The sequence below is a fragment of the Orcinus orca genome, chromosome 11 (assembly GCF_937001465.1).
Source record: "Orcinus orca chromosome 11, mOrcOrc1.1, whole genome shotgun sequence".
NCBI classification, from domain to species: Eukaryota; Metazoa; Chordata; class Mammalia; order Artiodactyla; family Delphinidae; genus Orcinus; species Orcinus orca.
Window position 1 is genome coordinate 34,574,473 of NC_064569.1, and position 22,495 is coordinate 34,596,967.

The window sequence follows — 22,495 nt, forward strand, 5'->3', positions numbered from 1 at the left end:
GGGTAGTTGTGAGATTAAAGGTGATAATGGATGAATGAACCTAAAACAGTGCTTGACACAATACTCTAAAGTCATATTAAACCTCCGTTCCCCTGACTTTTTCTTCCTTTCCCAAATCCTCAGTAAATAAATTTTAAAAAAGGTAGTGAAAATACAATCCATGGTGTGGGTTTCTCTATTAAACACTTGAATGGAATAGGGGCATGGTTCAACACTCATACATTTGTAGCTCATTCAGTAGTGAGAGGAGGGTAACCACCTCAAGGGAATTCAGGTAAGACCCTATCTTGTTCCCTCTGTAAAAAAATTCTGTTTACCAAGATGCTGAAAAACTCATCAGACATACTTCAAGTTATTTCAGAGCAGAGAGAAGGAAGAGAAAGAATAGGAGGTGAATAGACATATGGTCAAAAAAAACCCCAACAAAAACCTAACCAGTTTCCGTTAAAAATGATGGAGTGATCATATGTGTTCATTTCCCCCTCCCTCCTTGATTTTTTTTTTCAACCCACAAAGTCAAAGCCAATAAAACAGACTGGAAGATGCAAAGAAGAGAAAAGACCAATGTGAAGCAAGACAACCTTGTACCTACAAGACCTCTGAACCACTTAGCACCTGGATGCAACAAGAAGGGCTACATCTCCTCAACTCCTCTTTAGGTAGATGAGGGGTTTATTCTTTGGAGAAATTAAATTGCAGGAGTTCCAGAGTTGGGGATGCTGGAGGAAGAATAAGGGAATTCTACGCATTGAACTCTTGACCCTTAATCTCTCTGCCCAGAGTACTCTTGCTCACTGGCAGGGGGTTCAAGGGTTCTTCTCTGAGAAACTGTGTCTCCAAGAGAAAAGACCTTAAACTATTGACTTACAGGGAATATCATCAGTCACTAGATGCTATCCAAACGCAGTTTCATATCAATTCTCTAGTGCCTTACTCTTAAATATGAGCTGCAGAAAATTATCAACTTTTGAAAGAAAAGACTTCCATAGGAAAACCAGAAAACCACTCCCACCCTTACCCAAAGAAAGGGTCCAAAGGATAAGGAGACCATCAAGAGAGAATCTCCCCTCAAAAAAACAGTAATTAATATGAGAGAGAGAGAGACTAGATGCTATATGGGCAAAAGAAGAATAGAATACTATGGCCCCAAAGCAATTAGAATGCAAGAAAAGGCTTTGGATAATTCAATATGTAATAACATAAATAATTCAAGAGATGGTTTATACACTGACAAAGTTTCCCATCAAGTAAAATCAAATGACAGAGACAGAAAATAAGAGAATTAGAGGATCAAGAATTCTAATATTCAACTAGAAAGAGTTCAAGAAAGAACAATGAAAATAGTTGCATAGATATTATCCAAGAAATAACAAAGTTGATTTTCTCAGCACAAGTCTCCTTAATGAAAGGGCCTATAGAATGCCTAACAAACTGAATTTTAAACACACACAAACACTAAGTCACTTTATCATGCAATATCAGAACAACAGGGACAAGGATACCAAAAGCTTCAGTGACACAGACATGAAGACAAAGGCACCTACAACAAATGAGGAGTCAGAATCACCAGACATCTCAGAATGCTAGAGGATAAGATAATCCCTTAAAAATTCTGAGGGAAATTATTTTCAAGCCAGAATTCTAAAACCAGCCAAATTATCAATGAAATATGAGGACTGACCAAAGACATTTTCAGATTTGCACAAAAGGAAAAATGTACCTCCCATTTTTCATCTTTCCAGAAGATACAGGGAAAAGTGTTTTCATATGCAAGAGTAAATTAAAAAAAAAAAAAAAAACATGTGATGCAAGAAAAAGTCATCATAATCGAAACTGAGTGAAAGGCTTCACAGGATTAGAGAATGGTCAGCAAGGTTGTTTGTCCTGGCCAGATCAGAAGAGGATGACTGGGGGTCAGGGGGCTCTGGGAGGAGTCTAGGAAAGAGAAATATCTGAGCATTTAGAAAAAAACATTCATAGAGATTTTATATACGTGTTCAAGCACTTGAGAGAAAAAATAATAATTGGAACATTCAAAGAAAAACTAAGCAAATTTTTAAAGGAAGCAGTTACTAACTCTAGGAAAATCAGAGTTGTGCAAGAAAGGAGCAGTGCTTTAGGGACCTCCTTGGTGGCGCAGTGGCTAAGAATCTACCTGCCAATGCAGGGGACACAGGTTCGTAGCCCTGGTTCAGAAAGATCCCACATGCTGCAAAGCAAGTAAGCCCCGTGCGCAACAACTACTGAGCCCGCACGCCTAGAGCCCGTGCTCCGCAGCAAGAGAAACCACCACAAGGAGAAGCCCGCGCACCACAGTGAAGAGTAGCCCCCGTTCACTGCAACTAGAGAAAGGCTGCATGCAGCAACGAAGACCCAACGCAGCCAAAAAATAAATTAATTAATTAATTTTTCAAAAAGGAGCACAGTGCTTCAAAGTACACTACTTGGCTTCACAGTGACGTAAGGAACACTAACTGTTGACTGAATCAAGATTTATTTTGAAGATAGGATTGTAGAATTAGCAGTCCATTTAGGAATTAAATAGTCAACCTCTATAAAAGGAAGTCAATAGGTAATTTATTTTTTTTTGATGCATCAATAAATAGCAAAGTAAGCCTGTTCGGGAATAAGGAATTACGTATCAGAAGACATAGATAAAAGGATTTAAAGATTAATTCTGGGTTAGGAAAGACTGCAACAGGAGATAGCTTTTTTTCTTTATCAGCATTTTAGCATCACTTATTTTTTTAACTATGTACATGTGTTACATTAATAAGACTATATTCAAAACTGTAATCGATGATATTTAGTTCATTAATGGAGATCAATGCCAAACTGGGTGAGCTCTCTCTAGAGGTATGTGCTTGAGCTCTGGATCCACCTGGGTATGGAGGAGACTATTAATTACTTTATGAAGACATGAAATGCACACTTCCCAATTTACTTATGACATAAAGTTGGAAGGATTTATTTAAAAGTCAAATATGAGAATTTAAATAAAAACTATACGAATGCAAACTACTAGAGAAAAAATAGAAGTTCTATACTTTTACTTAAAAATATCTACTCCTAAGGAAAAATAAAATGATTAATAACAGTATCATATACCATACATATTAGGCTTATACTGATGTAAGATCAGTATAAAAAAAACTAGGTGACCACTAGGAACTGAAATTTGATGCAATATTGATTATATTGGGCTCAGTGTTCATATCAAGGGTGGCAATATTCTTTTTACAGTTAGACCATTTTTGCTAATGAATGAAATTCTAGATGTTAGATTTTGAGAGAGAAGTAAAAAAAGGTGATTACAATGATTAAAGAGTTGAACAAAATAAATATATTTAACCAGGAAAACAGAAAAATAGCTGCCTTCAAGTATTTGCTCTGTAGAGGAGGAATTTGATGTATTCTTACTTCAAGGTGCAGAATGAGAGTTACAGAGGAATATTCCATATATATCAATTTTACCTCAAAATACAGAAGAGCAGTCATATAATTTTCCTAAAAAGAAGTGGATTATGTTATGTATGGTCTCCAACTTTAGAAAGGTTCATCAACATAGAAACTGTGTATAATTCAGATGAGAAACTTAGTAAATAATGTATGCTTTGTGTAGAAGGATAGGAAAGAGGAAATTGAAAGTCTCTACCAATTTTAAAGGTATAATACCAAAAAAATGTAAGAAAACAGTATTTTTAAAACATTTCAAGAATCACAATAATTTAACTTTTTAGATATATATTTATGGGTTTATTTTTAAAGCTGTATTATTTACTCAAACCAGAAAATCCAAATTCCTGCACACCTGAATTACAGGACATCCATTGGTAGGAGAATATGCCATCCTTTACTTCCTAAGAAATTTCAAATAAATCTTATAGTTTTATATTGCCTCATTCACTATGACATAGGTATCTGAATGAAATCATGAAGTTATTCCCAGACTTATAAATTTTAGTTTCTGATAAAATAGCTTTCAAAAAAGAATCTGCTTTTCATTATCATAGCCACAGCTAAAATCTTTCCAACTAATTTCTCTTTTAAAAACTTCTCTAGAGTTTTCCTAAGTATTAATATATATATACATGGAAACATTTTCCCAGTCAATAAGGAAGTGAGTTTTATGTACAAGTTTTCTCCATATTTTGACTTAAAAATAACTAAAAAATCCTCATAGTTTGAGAGTGACACAGGCATAAAAACTTGAAGACAATGTTTAATTTCATGAAATACAAAAAATGTCTCCAAAGCTCTCCTCAATATAAACCATAATCTTAAATGGCCTATTTAATTATATCTAAATAAATACCATATCCTTGTTAACATAATAGAAATTTGGATATTAGGATGATTTTCATGTATAAATTATGCATCAACAAAAATAACTAGACTTTCTACCAAAATATGCCCACACATTAAAGATGCTGAAATAAAAAATAAATGAGAATTCTAAACTTAATAAGGTCAGAAACCACATCTATAAATGTTTACTGAATGAAAAAATGTTATGTAGAAAAAAAACGAGCAAATACATACAAACAAACATCACTTAAATATGCAGTTTATGTTATCTGAATGAGGTAGAGTTGAATGGCCCTTAATTCTACCAAAATTACATAGAAAAGAAAGCTTCATGTAATTTAGATCTCTTTCTCCAAGATTTTTGTTGTTGTTTTACTGATTCTATGGGGTGCCTTGTGGATCAGCAGAGATGAGAAACATCTCCTGGTTTCATCTAAAATTAAGATCTTGCCAATTTTAGCAACGAAATGCTCACTTGGAGACTGGAGCCCATATGAGCTCCTACTGTTCTTTGGAGCCTGGATGCTGAAGAAATGTCCACTGATGTGAGAGGAGCCAGGCCTGATTATCTTCCCTATTCCCAGATCTGAAAATATTCCTAAGGCCTATGAATAAGCAGTAAAAAAGCTTCCCTCAGATGGAAGGATGCAAACTCTGGTGGTAGAATATGGAGTCATTTTTTATTAGTGTGGCAGTAAAAAGTTCCTTTTATTCTTTCACTTTCCTATAAAGAATATATTCTCACAGAGCACACATCACCATTTACACGGTACAATTTGTACATTTCAATTCTCACACTATATTTAATGATATCCCAGAGTGATTAATCTTTAATCACACAAAATGCTTTCTGGTTCTACCTATTGAATATTATCATATTTGCATTTGTTTATGATGGGTAAAGTCTACTATAAGAAAAAAATACTTTTGTGAATATATTTATACCCTGAAAAAATTACAGGCTAGAAATAAAAATGGTTCTACTTTGGGCAAGCCTTTTTTTGACAAGTTTAATAATTCCACCAAAGTTCTCTTCCCCAGAAGTCTGACTGCTTGCCACAGTATTTTCAATTCTGTTTTTGTTTATATTTTGGAACTAGGTTAGAATCATATTTCCTGCTATTAATAAATATCACATTAAAAGAAACGTTTGTCTCAAAAATGATGATAGTCATCTCTTTAAATGTATTAATTTGTTGTTGCTTTAGTCTTTTTTTATCCAGCTGTAATATGTAATATCTTCTATCTCATGATACATTCGTGTTTTTATCCTCCACACCAAGTACTATGCAACCATCGTTAACACACACTAACTGCTATGTAAATATCTACTGAATGAATAACTTAAGAGAAATCCATGAAGATTATAAATTTTAAAGTCTGATAATATCAAGTGTTGGGAAGGATGTGGAGCAACTGTAATTCCCATACAACCCTTCAGAAAACTGTCTGTCAGTATTTACTAAACCAGAACCTAAGCATTAACCAAGATTCAACTCCTGTCTACCTACCCAACAGATGTGCATATACATGTTCACCAAAAACATGTGTGAGAGATGTTCATAACAGCATTATTTGTATATCCCAAATTAAAAACAACTCCAGTTGCTTGTCAACTGGAGCATATTCATATAAATTCATTAATTTATTCACACAACAAATTTATTCATGCAGTACTAGAATGTAATAAGAAACTACAATTACATGCAACATGAATGAATCACACAAATGTCATATTGTGACTCTCACAAACAAATTCTCTAAGTTCCATTTATATAAAGTCCAAAGACAGGCAGACTTATCAGTGATATTTGATGTCAGAATATGGGTAGCTTTGGGGGGTACAGTGATTGCAAGGGGTATGTGGGGAAATTTCTGGGGTACTGTTCTTGGTCTGGGTGTTGGCTACTCAGGTGTGTTCACTAAAATTCACTGAATTGTACCTTTATGATTGAAAGTATTGCTGAATGTCACATTTCCTAAAAGTTTGAAGAAGAAGCCAAACTCTAGTCTGAATTGATTTCTTTCTTACACTAGAGTATTTTTGCTTCAGTAGATCTTGTTGCAGATTGTTCAATGTGTTATACTTATCTACTGCGTTTGGATTTTTAGCTTTTTGAGGAAAGAGAGTTAGTACTTATTATTGGATGTGATAATAAAAAGCAAAATACATTGAGTCTTTAAGTAACAGGCCCTATGCTAATCACTTTACCCATTGTCCATTTAATACTAAAAAGTGTCCTCTTTCGGTAGGCACTATTATTATATTCTATGAAACAAAATCTTCGAAATGTTCAGTAACTTTCCAAAAGTCACTCAGTTAAATAATAGCAGTTTTAACTCAAACGTAGGCATTCTAACACCACAACTCTTAATCACAAGATCTAGAATAGACTTACTATTAAAAGTTTCAGTAGGCTTAGGAATAATGATATTGCTTCAAACTCTTTTGGTAAATGAAAATTTACATTTCTCTTGGTGAAGTCAAGATTATATTCTCTTACGTGAAACTAATACAAAGCCAAGTTATACACCATCAAATGGGCCGCTCAATCTGCAGTTTGTAAGCATAGTAAATTGACTCATTGCCCAAACTTTTTACTCTCTTCAAGCCCAAACTTAATTTATCTCAAAATTATCCAACGTGACTTTTCTCAACTTTATTATCTTGACAATACAGTACTTGACAAGATGTTCTCTTATATATCTTTTCCTCCCATTTGCAAAAAATAGTCCCATGAATCTCTCCTCTACCAGCTTATTCTACTCCATTACAATTCGAGTGTTGTAATCCATAAATACTTGATGAGTAACTGAACAGTCCCTAAATCATCACTCTAAACTTTTCGAAGAGTCCCCTCTTGGACTTCTCATCTCCAGTCTCTGATATTTTCAATGTGTTTATAATTTATGATGAGAATTGCCTATGAATCTTCCTAAAACACTGCTGTGTTCCCACTCCAAAAAATTCAGTGTTTTTTAACAAACTTAAAGAATTTTTCCATTTTTAAATTCTCTTAAGCATGATACTTATTGGTCCTCCTTGCTATGGCTCAATTCATATTTCATATTTCTAACTTTATTCTTGCCCCTTGTCTCTCACAAACCAACCTACACTAGTCAAATAACTACTTTTTCTGGCCTCTGGTTTTGCTCAGCGTGATCTCCAACCTGGTTCCTCCTTTCCCACTCAAATCCTATCTACCCATCAAGGCTTATGCCTTCTTGATAAAGCCCTATGTTTCTCCAACTGGATGCACATTTTCTGACTTTCCATGACATCCATTTCTGCCTTGTGATTTGTGTATATATTTATTTTTCCCTGGACTGTGAATCTTTTGAGTACAGTATGCCATTCTTATTCATCTTTAGCTTTCTTAGCCCAGTGTCTGTTACAGATGGGCTCTTAATAACCTTGAATGGATTGATGGGGATTAATTTTTGGGAGCTCAGTGGCCACCATTCCCTTCATAGTTACCTCCAAAGTCTCTGAGTCTCCCTGGGTCACAACTGCAAAATGTCAAAAGTTCAGGGAGATTGAAAATAGCTCAGAGCAGTCTTAGAGGATCACCTTAGAGCTCAGTTACAACTGATAGAGAAGAATTTGTTATGTGATCTACCAAAAACTTTGTAATACATCATTTAACTTGCACAAATATATGAATGTCATATAATGCATATTATATGATACCAGGGTTTTAGTACAAAGGTCATATCACAATAGGACGTGACAGAGTACCTTCCTAGATATAGCCTACTAGATTTAGGTACATTGGTGAGTTTAAGTTTACCCAATCATGTGGGTAGGGGAGTACAACCAAGAAGCAGATGATGGTGTCTATGAAAACAAATTACATAATTCCAATCTTTACTGTGTAACGTATAAGGTTTTATAGATGTTACTGAACCGTTAAGTCTCAAGTATATCTCAGAGGCAAGGTGATTCAATGGAGTACCAAAAACATTTTTTAATAGTCTCTGTTCACATTTGTTTTCATCTAAAGTAAGAAAATAAGCTTTGCTATATGGGGTTATATGTCAGCCTGATATGTAATGCATATAATACATTAGGTATCCTGGCAGGGAGATCATCACTTGCCACTCACTTTCAGTGTACCCACCACACTTCACACACACCCACTTAGGAAGATGAACAGATTACAGTACATGTATCAACTCATAACACTATAATCAGATGAGTGCCATGACACACTGCTCCTGCTGGTTTTTCAGTTTTAAGTCACAGAGTTTTGCCGATTGTGTTCAAATTACCAAATGGGGTCATGAAGATGAATTATTAATTTTTCTATTATGAAAAGAGGCTTGTTCCAAATTTGCTGATTTTTTCTATGATAAGGATTAAAATGTTATACCTGTCACTTAAACAAATAGACTTATAATCTCTCCTTTAAGATAAAGGAAACATTTAAGATTGGATGAGAAAGCAACTGCTTTTGGAAAATCCTTCTAAGGAGAGAACATTTTGAAATGTTTGGAAGTGTTTCTAGTGTTATGGGACTTTGTTACCATAAGTATGCCAACGACAGAAATTCTCCAGTGTATTTTTAAAACTTTGGAGCAAGATTTTCTAATATGTTTAAATTGCTTCCAAATCTTTCAAAGTTTCACTGTTTTAACAGTATTTGTTAAAATATAAAGATATAACCCCTTCCAGTACTTTTCAAGAAGCAAATGACAGAATGGAAAATGGAAATTTGTCAATTTTCAAAAAAATTTTTTAAAATAACTGGTATGATCCGATGATTTAAAATCAATGACTAGTTTATAATAGGAACATCCAGTGATAAACTTTGCTATATGGAGGTATGCATTTAGCAAAGTAATTTTTTCAGCTATGGAAGCTACTGAAATCACATATTGGAATAAACCAGACTTTTGAATTGCTCTAACAGTACTAAAACAAGATTTTCAAACTAATGAAACATTCTACCACTTTTTAAACATGAGATGAGTACAATAATAGTTCACTGAGAGAAAAACTTTATTATCCATAAAATTAAAAATGTATTTAATATTCATCTTATCCTTTTAAATTTATATGTTCTATAAATTACATTTATATATTAGTTTATGCTTGCAATGTATAGATATATAATAATATATAAGGGTATGTGATCAAAATATTTTACTGAGAAATGTACGTATAATTAAAAATTAGAAATTGTCTAGAAAATGTCAAATAGACTCTTTAAAGTGTTAATGTTTGACTCTGTTGTAATTATATAGGAACTAAAATCTGATTCTCAGTCTACCGAAAGTTGACACAAAATTATAACAAAAAATTAGGGATCTAATAAATGCACTAATATTAACCATGCCTGTATATCTCCTACAGCACATAGATATTGTAGAATACTGAGACTGTTCTTCTAAAACATCTAAAAATCTATTTCCAGAAATTCTTTAACATTCTGAAGCATTATGCCTGGGAAAACAGAATTACAATGGAAACATGACCATCCATTTTCTTCATATAAAGAAAAATATAGCAGTATCACCATTTCACGTTGACATGTTTTTTAGAGTTATTTTAAACTCTACATTCTAACTTCACTCAACCAAACACACTTACAAGTATCTTTTTTTACATTCTCATCGTTAGATTATCTCCTTAAATTTTTCCTAAGTCACACATTTCAAACCTGCAAGGTCCATTTGTATCTCCAAAATTATTTTCAAAGCATCATATCTAGGGCAAACTATAAATCAGTCTACATTCTCCCTTTCGGTGATTCATGAAATTTATGCACACACACAGACAAAAGAAAAAGATGCTGGGATTAGGCAAAAACTAACCTATTCTTCTAGCACAGAGACTTGGACGCCACTCATCTCTAGCCAGGTTATAATGGAATACCTCCTGCTAGTTAAGGCTTTCTAGAAGGATCTACTGGAATAATTACTATGCTTTCAAATACAATTCTTATTACCAATTCTTGGATAATTATAATCTATTGAGCCCCCGATATTATGAGTCTTTAATATTATAAATCACAAAGTTGTTACTGAAATAAGATAGGAATCCCATTCTGCTTCTAATCATCTGTTTATCTGGTACCTTCCCCACTAAACTGCAAACTCCTTGTACACAGGGATTGTGCCTGATTTACGTCTAGTGACTAACACAATGCCGAACATGTAGGGGATGCTCATAATTTGGGGGAGAGTTGATGAATGTACCATAGAATGATATGGCAATATAATAAATGGAAACATTATTTCAACAGATTTCTATGATAAATTGGAAATAAAATAGATTTCCAGTCTGTTGCTATACTTGCGTGTGTCTTTTCCAAATTTACGAAAATAACTGATTACTATAAATTGTTTTACTGAACACTCCACTTTACAAAGAATGGACAGTTTCTTGAAACCATTTCCCCACACATTACCTTGTTCCCCTGGCTGATTCTGGTCTTAGGAGCAGTGGAGCCAGTAACAAGTTCCTTCCCAAGTACATTCCACCTTGAGTGGGAGCTACAGTTTAAGAGGCTGCCTGACCCCTCTGCTCAGTCCCTCAGTGTTCTTCTGTTACACAAAACTGTTAAATTGACAAACTGCAGATTTACTAAGTGTGTACAGCTACCCCATGCTCATTTCTGAAAGCGCCTCTATTTGTCACATTCTGTTGTATCATATTAGAAATTTAGTGCTCTCTCTCTATATATATACACATATATATATTTTTTAACACAATGCTACAGGAGGGTATTATTTTAAAAAGAGACACTTGGGGAAAAGGATTAGCATCAAGAGGGTTCAAGTATCAAGCTTTCCTTTTTAAAAAATAATTTTCTCATTTTTAGAGGAAAAAACAATCTTGAATGGGAAAAATACTCTCTTTACCTCTGTGTGATCATTATTAACCCCAGAACACAATGGAATACACAACATTTTCTTACCAAACATGAATTCATTTTATGTAGGGAATAAAAAAATATTCATTTTATGTAGGAAGATTCTAGGAAAATAAGTCAGTTAAATGAGGTTTAGGGGGAAATAAAGATAAGTTAATATAAATTTATTTAAAGAGCATTTGCTAGAATAGTTTATGTTACATGTAGTGTCCCTTCCAATATAAAGGAAAAATAAAACTTTTACTCATCTTTTAAAGACTACCCTGGGCAAGAGCACATCTATTGTTAACTTACTAAATGAATTTGCTTACATCACAAATTTTTATTCATTATTTATAATATATGAAAAGAATATTAAAATTTCTAGTATTTAAAAATTGATAGCCAACAATAAATCTTATTTTTAAATACCAATGTTAGTTTCTAATAGGATTATCTGAAAAATAGCAGTAGCTTATACATATACTCAGTAAAATTATGAAAACGTATACTATTCAACAATTAAATGTTTAATAAGAAAAATTAACAATTTGTTATTTAAGAAAAATACATCAAAAGAAAAAAGGCATTCATTATAATACAGGATCTGTTCAGTGACTTAAAACATTTTAGGTACTGATCCAAGGAATAAAAATATAACATACATGTGAATTATGCAAAGCACAAAGCCACAACACATCATTAATAAGCAAGGGTTAAAATACAATCATTTCACATTGACTAATCACAAAAATGCAGTCATTAAATTAACAGACATACGTTAAGATTTATTTATTCCTTTCTTTAATCATGCTTATAAATTATTACAACACAAGGTTTCCAACATGGAGAAAATTTAAATGTATATTTACAACTTTTTTCCTAGTTACATTTTAATGATTTAGCACTTGGTATTTTAATTTTGCTTTAAAATGAAAAGTGTTTAAGATTTCATGTCACTCATATATGTGTGTATATATATATATATATATATACACACACACATGTATATATATACATACATTTCTTAATTTTCTAACCTAGTAAATAGGATCCGAAATTAAAGTTGTACATGAAAGAATATCAACCTGATATGTTAATTAGAGGTATTCTGAAATTTGGCTAATATGCAACAACACTGAAAGAGGTAAAGGGTTATATCTGGTTTTAACAACAAAACTTCAGATCACTTAAACCCTTTTAATATAAAAGGCTAATTTAAGGAATAAAATTCTTCATATAATAAGAAATCCAGATACTCTAATGATATATATTTATTTTATACCTATAAAAAGTTAATAAATAAAGTTTATAAAAATTCTGATATATACATCTACTGTGATTTTTAAATTTTTATCCTCAATTTATCAAAAAAATTATAGTTCTTTCCTAGTGCAAGGACTGAATTAGTCAATGAACTCCTTTGTGGAACAGACATGTATTAAATAATTGAAGACTTTTATATTTTTGTCCTACTATTTTTTAATTTGTGGTTATTGTTTTCTTGGTCATTTGTTTTTTGTGAGGTTGAAAAAAGTTACCTCTACACAGGGTCTTTAATGAACATTCAGGTTTTTCACTTATGACATCATTTACATACAAAAAAATAACATGACACAAATATATTGGAATGTAGTATTAGATATTATTCCAATACAAGAAACATTGTGTGATGTTGTACACCTTAAACTTATACAATAAGACCATATATATCTCAATAAAGCTGGGGAAAAATTATGTGAATGTTACAGTGAATATGTAGAGAAGATTGATAAACATTAAGATATTTTAAAATGTTAAAGGATCAAAAACATCTAAAACTGACCCCAAATGAATATTTGCAATTCTAATATGCTATAACTTTAAGTACATTTTACATTAAATTTAAAAAGTTTTATAATGTTATTAAATAGAACAGGAGTCAACAAGCTTTCCCCAGAAAGGACCAAACAGTAAATATTTCAGGCTTTGAGGGCCAGTCTCTATTGCAACTAATGAACTCTGTTTTGTAGTGCAAAAGCAGCCATAGATAATACATAAAAAGTTGTGCATGACTGTGTTCCAATAAAACTTATTTACAAAAATAGGCAATGGGTCAGATTTCATAGTTTGCTGACCCCTGAAATAGAAAATCTGATTCAAAAGCACAATTTTAGGAACTTCAATATCTGGCACAAAGCAGGAGACATAAGTAAATGTCTAATGCTTCGTGAATTAATGAATTCATGAACGAGTGGGGAAAATAAAACCTTCGTGTCTGCTTTCCTAATTGAGGCAAAATTCCAAGAAGGCAATCTATGGATTAAGTCTTATTAAGAACTAGGCTTGCAAATTAAACCAATAAAATGAAAGAAAATGTAACAGAGATATAGTAAGGAGAAAGTGAATTTCCAATCTAAAATGACTAACAAAAAATATCTTTATAGTGAGTTCCTACAGTACTTCACATCTCTCCAACTAAACTGTAAACTCCATAGGGGTAAGAAATATGTCTTTATTATTCCTGTAGCACAGCACCTAGGATATAGCAGATGGTCAGTGAACATATTATTAAGTATTGCTTAATAATTTTTGCTTTCCATAGCAAAATACGTTTTTTGTTAGTTCCTGAAAAGTAATGGCTCTCTACTTCTAATGCAGCCATTTAACTTTAAGATCCTCCTATAAAGTTAAAATGTTCTGTTGTTTTGTATCAGTCACACTGACTCTAAAGATGAATTTCAGCCTGAACTGGAACTTGACCTGTTCTTCAAATAGCATGAATTGAAACAGGTTTACATTTCATCATAAAGCTTTGACTTGGGTGAAGTAAAACAAGTGTACACATCAGGGTTGGATATAAAACCAGAGTTATAATTATTTTCCAAATAAAGAACTGTTTAACTTTATAAATTTAATTATAAATAGATTATAGACTCCAATCAGTTTTTCACCTGAGAGAAGTATACTTAGTTGTTCATGATTTAAAATATCAAAAGTGACCAAAATGCTAATTTCAATATATTTATATATTAATTATTCTTCAAAGCCTGGTATTTGAAAAATACTAAAGGAAATTAATCATTCATAAATATTTATGAATTTTGTCTATGGCTCCAAAAAAAATAAAAAATTAAAACGGTTCAAAACACAGTAACTCCACACAGTGGAAGAAATGAATATTCTTATAAACTACTATATAAATCATACTTTTCCATGATGTATGTGACAAACTGTAAACAATTAATTTACTTTGTGTAAGTAAATTTCTCTATATTTTTTAATACAATATTTTCACATTTCCAAACAAAATACTAAGTTTAACAATGATAAAAACAAGAATGTTACTTGCTTTTAGATCAGTTATTGGACACTGACAGACAAAAGCCACAAACAGTTATATACTCAAACAAGACACAGCCTTAACTCGCCATTGTTATAAGCACAATGTTAACATTATGTACAAATGTAAATAGTAAAATATTTCCAGTTAATTTGTGGGCAAGCCAAAGGTGTACTGGAGAAAGATACTGCCATTAGAATAGTGCTACGGTTCAAAATTCACTTATAAAAAAATAAATACATATAAAACTATTTTATATATATATATATATATATATATATTACAGTACTTGAAATTGAATGATTCTTCTTTCAAACTATCAAGCCAAGAGGGCCAATGGTCTACTTTAAAAAAAATCAGAAGATAAAATGTGTGCATCACAATTTATGAAGAAAGGAAATTAAAGTAAAAGGAACATAGAAAAACAAAACAAAACAGAAGGATAAAAATAAGAATACTATCGTACCGATTTCCATGGTCCCCGATGCCATGATACATCATCAGGGCAAGCATGCACATGACATTGTACCACACTAGGTGGCTTGTTTAAGATTTCACAGTTTTGCTCTCGTGACATTTGGCCATTGGGAAACAGACATATTACGAATCGTGATTTTATTCCTCCTCCACATGTTTGTGTACACTAAAAATAAGAAGAAAAATCAAAACTATGTGGCTTCAAAAAGAATATTATATTGCTTTATTCAATGTTGAGTACATAATCAGTATTGCTAGAATTTAAATTTATCCTTTCTTATAATCTTATAATTATAAGAAATATATAAGAATATATTTATATTCTTATATAAGAAATATAAGAATCCTTATAATTCTCAACATTTCTTCCTGGGTAAAAAATAAATCAAAGTTTTAGTTCTATAATTTTTTTAAAAAAGACAAAATTTTGAGAATTGGTACTGTAATAGGTATTAACTACATAATGTATGGTATCCTATCAAAAGATGACTGTGTAGCCATGAAAGCTAATAAGGGAGATCAAAATTTATGAACATAGAAAGATGTTCAGTATATATATATTACATGAAAACAGCAGATGGCAAAGTGGCATGTATAGTATGAACCTATTTCTGGAACCCACACAGAACAAAATCTGGCAGGAAATGTATCAAATGTTAAAAGTTCTTATCTTTTCACAATTTTTCATTTTATTTGAATTTTCACTATGAGATTTAACTCAGAAATTAAAAAGTTACTTTCATTTTGGAAAATAGTAAAAGTACATTTTAAAGAGGTACTTGCTATTTATTAGCACCTGGTCAGAGTGTATCTTTAAACAATGATTTCCAAACTCCTTATGGAAAGAAAATATGTACTAAAATCATTCAGCAAAAATATCTGACTAATTAAATTAGGCAGTTTGTTTTATTCATCCAAAGCCAATGTAAGTCTTTCTTCTTTCTCATGCATAATATAGGTGGAATTAGTATTCATTATAACCATTTTTAAAACTATCTTCATAATCCCAGTGCCTAAAAGAATGCCAGGACATGAAGAAAGCACTCAATAATTGACAGCTCTCCATTTAAAAGATTCACCAAATGAATGGTTCAGGCTTCATTTGATATGGATAGAAGGATATAAACATGCCTATATATCACTCTAATTGTCTATATCCATCTAATTTTCTAAGAAATTAAAACAATAATATACTACTTTTAGAGAGGTTTTAGTAGGTCACAGACCTATTGGCTAGCACAAAGGATTCTGTTAAAAATCTGGAGTATATATTTCCTATCATGAATGAGTGATTTATACCATGACACAATGTCTATTAAAAGAACATATTTTTACTGACTCAATTAAAAAAAAAATCTTTTCTCTGTAGGACAGTGAAGTAAGATTATCCAACAGTAACAATATGAAGTGCTTAACTTTCAGTCTTGGGAGATGTCATAATCTCCACAAGTTTAGGAGATAGTATGACTTACTTCTCCCCAGCTTCCGTAGCTCCACCGTGGACAAGGCCCCGAATCACAGTGCTTTGATTCTGGGGGTTTGGAGGCTGCATTGCAGTAACTGGCACTTTGTCCATTTTCATCCTGGCAAACCACAGCTCTACGCTGAATACCTCCAGCACAACTGCTAGAGCACTGAAAAGGATGGAACACAGGAACACACAAACTGCAGATTCCATGGCACAAAATTACATCCAAAAAACCCCACAAAAAATCAGTACTTTGACTCAAATTCAAGCTTTCCACATTAAAACCCCCCTCATTGGAATAATAATTTGAATCAAGAATATCTGTCAAAAAACACTTGGGTTTTTTTTTTTTAAATACATAATGTGTTTTATTTAACCCAACATAACCAACACTTGGGTTTTAACTAGGGGTTTCATTAGAATTTGTTGATGGAAAGGTGAAGTTTTTAAGCTTGCAAAAGGAAATTCACCCTTGTCCTAAGTGTTAAGTAAAAAGGAATTAAAGTTTTCAGGTCTCACTAGGAAGGAAAAAAACCAAAAGATAATGTTAAGTTACTAAACTTTCACATTGTTTTTCTTTATTTGGTATCTTTACTCTCATATAAAATATGAACCACAGTTGTACCTTTTCTAGTAATCATGATTTTATTCCAGCTTACTGCACTGCTATCAGAGTAATTTCTGGGTTTTGGGGGCTTTTTTCTTCATAAACACTGGTAGTCTTAACACTTAAAAGATTTTCTTTTATTTTTACTATAATAAACTCTGAGATTGTTTTCAAGTGCATTCCTCTGTAATCATAATATCACATTACTGTATAATTCAATAAGAACTCTGGGGAATTGTAATCTGCATCAAAAATTGCTTAATCCTTTTAAGATTTAAACTACTGATCTTCAGAAAAATTTAGCATTAAAAGCATTCGATGTCATTACACACATATCTGTTAAAAGGCCATATAACATAACAAAATTACAGAATTAGTATAACTCAATAAAGAGGGCTTACTGATCCCCATGGTCCTGTTCTCCACTGGTTTCCTTTGATTGATGGATGGACCCCCTGATTTTGATTATCTTCTGGTTTGTGAGTTAATGGAAAATTCCTGCCTGGTAAATGGCTTGGCTGCTCAGAGGAACTCGGAAAGTGGCTGTATGTGGGAGGGCAGGCTGCCAGGTTACATTCTTGTTCTATCACAGGGCGGACTTCAGGGTCACAGTAATTCTCATTAATTGGCTGATGATAGTTGATGCATAAAACTTGTCGAGTTGTTTTTCCATGGCCACAGGAAGCTGAACACTGATCACAAATTCAGCCAATAAACTACATTATCTTAAACAGCAAGTATTATATTTAAATTTTTCATTTCATTTTTCTCACACACAAATACTTACAGGTGACCAATTCCCTGTTTGCCACTCTCCACAAGGGCTAAAACAGACAGCTATTTCAGCTGGTCGGGGTAAGTGGGCACAGTATGATTCATCTGCTATTCCATCGTAAGCATCACGACAGCTTACATAGCGGGCTTGATTCCCTCTTCCACAAGACACAGAGCACTAAAAAAATTGAATAATACCAAGGAGTTATACAGGACATTTCCACGTCCCTTACACTTGGCTGTTGTTCAAATTTCTAAACCTCAAGTTTATTGAAAAAAGTTAAATTATAAATACTATCACCTGGTATCATTTCTGAGTCAAAGACAGGGCAGTGAATATCCCAATGAGTTTAGAAAATCAATTTCACAAATCAGATATTTGTGGTAATGAAACAAAATACTCAGCTTCTAGGAATACTGATTAGTTGATTGCCAAAATTTAAAAAAGAACAGAAAATATTTTATGTAAGAGAATCTTAAGATATCATTTAAGATAACTTTTGAAGACCTAGGTAATAGAGTAGATAGGCTCTCATAATTAAAATATTCAGAGAATATGTGAAACTTAAAAATATATCTTTCATATATTTTCATATATCTTTCATATATTTAGTATATATTTTCATATATACTAAAGCGAGTATATACTCCGAATAGATTAAAGCCTTCAGTTTAGAAAAACAACATGAATATGTGGTAGTTTAAATAAAGGCTGATAAAAAGCATCACATCTGCTTCTCATAACAACCTGGGACATAAATATTATCATCCCCTGAACTGGTTTGCAAGGCAGAAATAGAAACACAGATGTAGAGAACAAACGTATGGACACCAAGGGGGTAAAGTGGGGGGGGTGGTGGTGGGATGAATTGGGAGATTGGGATTGAAATGTATATGCTAATATGTATAAAATAGATAACTAATAAGAACCTGCTGTAAAAAAAAAATAAAATAAAAGTTAAAAAAATAATCAATAAATATTATCATCCCCATTTGGTAGATCAGAAAATAGAGCTAGAAAACTTAAATTTCTTCCCAGAGACACAGAGCTCTTGAAAGGCAGAACAGGATTTAGTCATTAAATTATCTAATTCTAAACCTTATATTCATCAAAATACCTGAGAATGAATGCATACATTAATTTGGCAAATCTGTAGCAACTATTTTGTGGATGTCTGAAAGGCTCCATAGTAGAAACACTGTACCTCTTAAAGGAATTCACTTACTGGGGTCCAAGAACCATATCGCCATTGTGCTATCTTCCCCATGGGGAGGGCTGGTAATGAAGTGGCCCCAATTTTAGGGATAATTGGGCAAGGTGTAACAATACAGTCCTGTTCAAAAGAAAAATGGGTCTCACAAAACATCAATGAATTAATTAACATTCTGCTTTATACTAAATCCTATACTTCATTTCATCCTCCACATATATAAGTAAAGAACATTTGCACTCTAAACTACAAAGAAGCGATGTAAAGGTTTATATTTTTTCAAAAGTACAAAATATGGGCTTCCCTGGTGGCGCAGTGGTTGAGAGTCCGCCTGCTGATGCAGGGGATGCGGGTTCGTGCCCCGGTCGCCCCGGTCCGGGAAGATCCCACATGCCGCGGAGCGGCTGGGCCCGTGAGCCATGGCCGCTGAGCCTGCGCATCCGGAGCCTGTGCTCCACAACAGGGAAAGCCACAGCAGTGAGAGGCCCCCGTACCGCAAAAAAAAAAAAAAAAAAAAAAAAAATGTACAAAATACTATCAAGGGCTAGAAGTGGATAGTATGACTCTGAAGGCTAAAGTTTGGATCATTCTGCCTGATGGTTGAAAAGAAAAGAGTAATAGTCCTTCAAAAATACCACTAAGCTGAAACCTCCTGAATGAACACAGGATGCTCCCTTAGGCAGTACGACACGCTTTAGAGGTTCAGCCTTCTGCAGTTCAAAGGATGGAAATATAAGTTAAATGAGTGATCCAATGGCAGATAAATAGTACAAAAAATGCATCAATAAAGCTGGCAAAACCAAGAACAATATACTTTCTGATGCCCACATACCTTTTGTAAAATATACTTATTTATTTATTTATTTGGCTGCGCCAGGTCTTAGTTGCAGCATGCGGGATCTACTTCCCTAACCAGGGATCGAACCCAGGCCCCCTGCATTGGGAGCACGGAGCCTTTGCCACTGGACCACCAGGGAAGTCACCCACATACATTTTTTTTTTCCACATACATTTTTAAGGCATAGAAGTTTAAGTGGAAAAAATACGTATGGAAATAGTTTTAACATATCAATAATCCTCCTGTATCAAACATTTTTGTTTATAATCCATGAAGAGGTGTCCTTTACCTGCCTGTCACTTGGGCGACTAGCTCCATGGCACACTCTATCATCTAGCACTGCACTAAGTAGCTCATTGACACATTTCACAGCACGCATCTGGTACCCCTGTCCACAGGTGGCTGTGCACTGAAAGAATATAAGCAGATACCAAACACCATTGTTCAAATATTACATAAACTTAATTTTCTTTGTAAATAGACAGTTAAGAATATACTTTCAGTAGATATTTTTATTAGTCTTTTATACCAGATTCTAGACTTAAAATGAGCAAATTGAATCAACACACACCTTTATTCAAATTTATGGAGATACTAATAAAATAGTGAAATTAAAATGGACAATTATTATATCTTTAAAGTTATCATGTAAAAATATCAATAGAAGCCTGATATTTTGGAAGCAGAGTCAATACAGTTTAGAGAAACTAAATACTTTTCAAAATCGACCTGGTGCATGCATGTCATTCAATACGCTAAGTAAATTTCAAAGAGATAAAGGAAGAGCACAGGACAGAGTTAAAGGGCAGATGAGAGAAGGTTTCTCAGCAACTGTGGCAACCTGTGTAGGATAATAAGCTGCCCACCCTCATCCAGCAGATTCCTAGCCGCCTGTTTGGCAAAACTTCCCAACAATGCCTACTCTAAATACAGTAAAGATAATAATTTAGACACCGAACATGAAAATGTCTATAGTTTAAATAAAGCTGATGAAAGCATAAAAAAATTTTTATTGAAGTATAGTTGATTTACAACATTATGTTAGTTTCTGGTGTATAGCAAAGTGATTCAGTTATTTATATATATATTCTTTTTCATATTATTTTCCATTATGGTTTATTACAGGATACTGAATATGGTTCCTCGTGAAAACATAAAATTTGTAGCATTTTGCTTAACAAAACTGAATTAAAAAGCAAAGCTAGAATATTTACCACAGCAACATCAGCAGTACTGACAAAATTGTGCAGGTAGGGATTTACATTTCAGGAATCTTTTTCCAAAAAAACACCCAAATTTAGATGCAGCCACTAAAGAGTGAATACACCACAACTCCTGTGTTATTCTGTAATGATGGATTAGAGTAGAAAACCCTTATCATATACTCACAGAACCCCATGGTCCTATTTGCCAGGAAGCACATGCATGAAGCTCACATGGTCTCAAAGACTCAGGTTTGGTGCTTGGATCACAGAAGCCATCACTCAAGTGATCTTCATTCAGTTGACACCACACCTGCCGCTGCCTTGTTCCTTTTCCACATGTAACAAGACACTGTAAGAATACAACTGACCGTTATTTTCAGTATTAGTCAGCACATATACCTACAAAATATATAATGAATGATCAATTTGCATATTCAAATACAGCTGAAAGACCATTCCTAAGGACATTTTCCCTTCACTCCTCAGAAAAATCAGAGATAAACACGGGGTAAAATCAGCCATCCCAAATTTCTGCTGCCCAAATCCCAGGGCAACATCCATTTGTTCCAGAAACAAAGGTACAAAACTAACCTTAGAACAAGTGTATATCTCAGCCTACTGTGGACACTATGAAAGTGGTTACAGATTAAACACCAGTATGTCATTGTTGGCCAGATATTGTAAACAGTTAAAGAACGAACCATTTTTAAATGTTTTACTACCTTGATGAAGTTATTTACCGCATGATAAAATAAATGGAAATTTTTTTTGAATTATATAGCCTTCGATTGTAAAGCTCTCCTACACAATGTTATAACAGCTCTAAGCCTCATGGGTTTAATGTTACCTCACTCCACTCACTAGTGGCCCAACTGGGACAGGAAAATTCATTGCAATTCTCAGTTGTCACTCGGGGAAGTTCCTGGCATTCTCTGTCAGCAAGACGGTGGCCAAAGTTATTTATACAGTAAGATTCTCGAGACCTCTCCCCTCCTCCACAACTCCTGGAACACTGATTAAAAAAAGAAAAGTGGTGACAAATGGACACAAAATTAAAATTTTAACAAAACTCTAGAGTGACAAATATTTAATTAGAGGTAAAAAAAAAGGAGCAACTTTTCTTAAGCAATCTTTTTCTTTGTACCTGGGACCATTCTGAATAATGCCACCTTGTTAAGACACAGTCACCATGGCAGGGTTCCCGGGTCGGAGGTTTAAGCTGGTCACCACAGTAGTGGTCATCTACTGGAACAGTATGTCCTTTATGAATGGAATACTTCATACAGTGGACGTCCAATGACTTATATCCTTGACCACAAAGGGATGAACATTCACTTTTGCCAATGATGTACCACCTTCAAAAAATGATGCTATTACACTTAGGAGGTGTGCCAACGAACACAATTTTAAAAAAGGATTCAGAGAAAC

The 22,495-nt window shown here is 33.3% G+C and overlaps 1 protein-coding gene across 1 annotated transcript in view; it reads right to left on the reverse strand.

The window, feature by feature from the left end:
* The window catches only part of ADAMTS20 (ADAM metallopeptidase with thrombospondin type 1 motif 20), a 195,643-nt gene that overhangs the window by 58,572 nt on the left and 114,576 nt on the right, over window positions 1-22,495 (reverse strand). The window contains exons 20-28 of the mRNA XM_004274437.3: window positions 22,212-22,422; window positions 21,915-22,079; window positions 21,252-21,416; window positions 20,152-20,271; window positions 19,040-19,147; window positions 17,827-17,991; window positions 17,441-17,731; window positions 16,437-16,598; window positions 14,954-15,130 (exon numbers count right to left, since the gene is read on the reverse strand). Of these exons, the coding sequence (XP_004274485.2) occupies window positions 14,954-15,130; window positions 16,437-16,598; window positions 17,441-17,731; window positions 17,827-17,991; window positions 19,040-19,147; window positions 20,152-20,271; window positions 21,252-21,416; window positions 21,915-22,079; window positions 22,212-22,422 (1,564 nt within the window). The remainder of the gene's footprint in view (window positions 1-14,953; window positions 15,131-16,436; window positions 16,599-17,440; window positions 17,732-17,826; window positions 17,992-19,039; window positions 19,148-20,151; window positions 20,272-21,251; window positions 21,417-21,914; window positions 22,080-22,211; window positions 22,423-22,495) is intronic.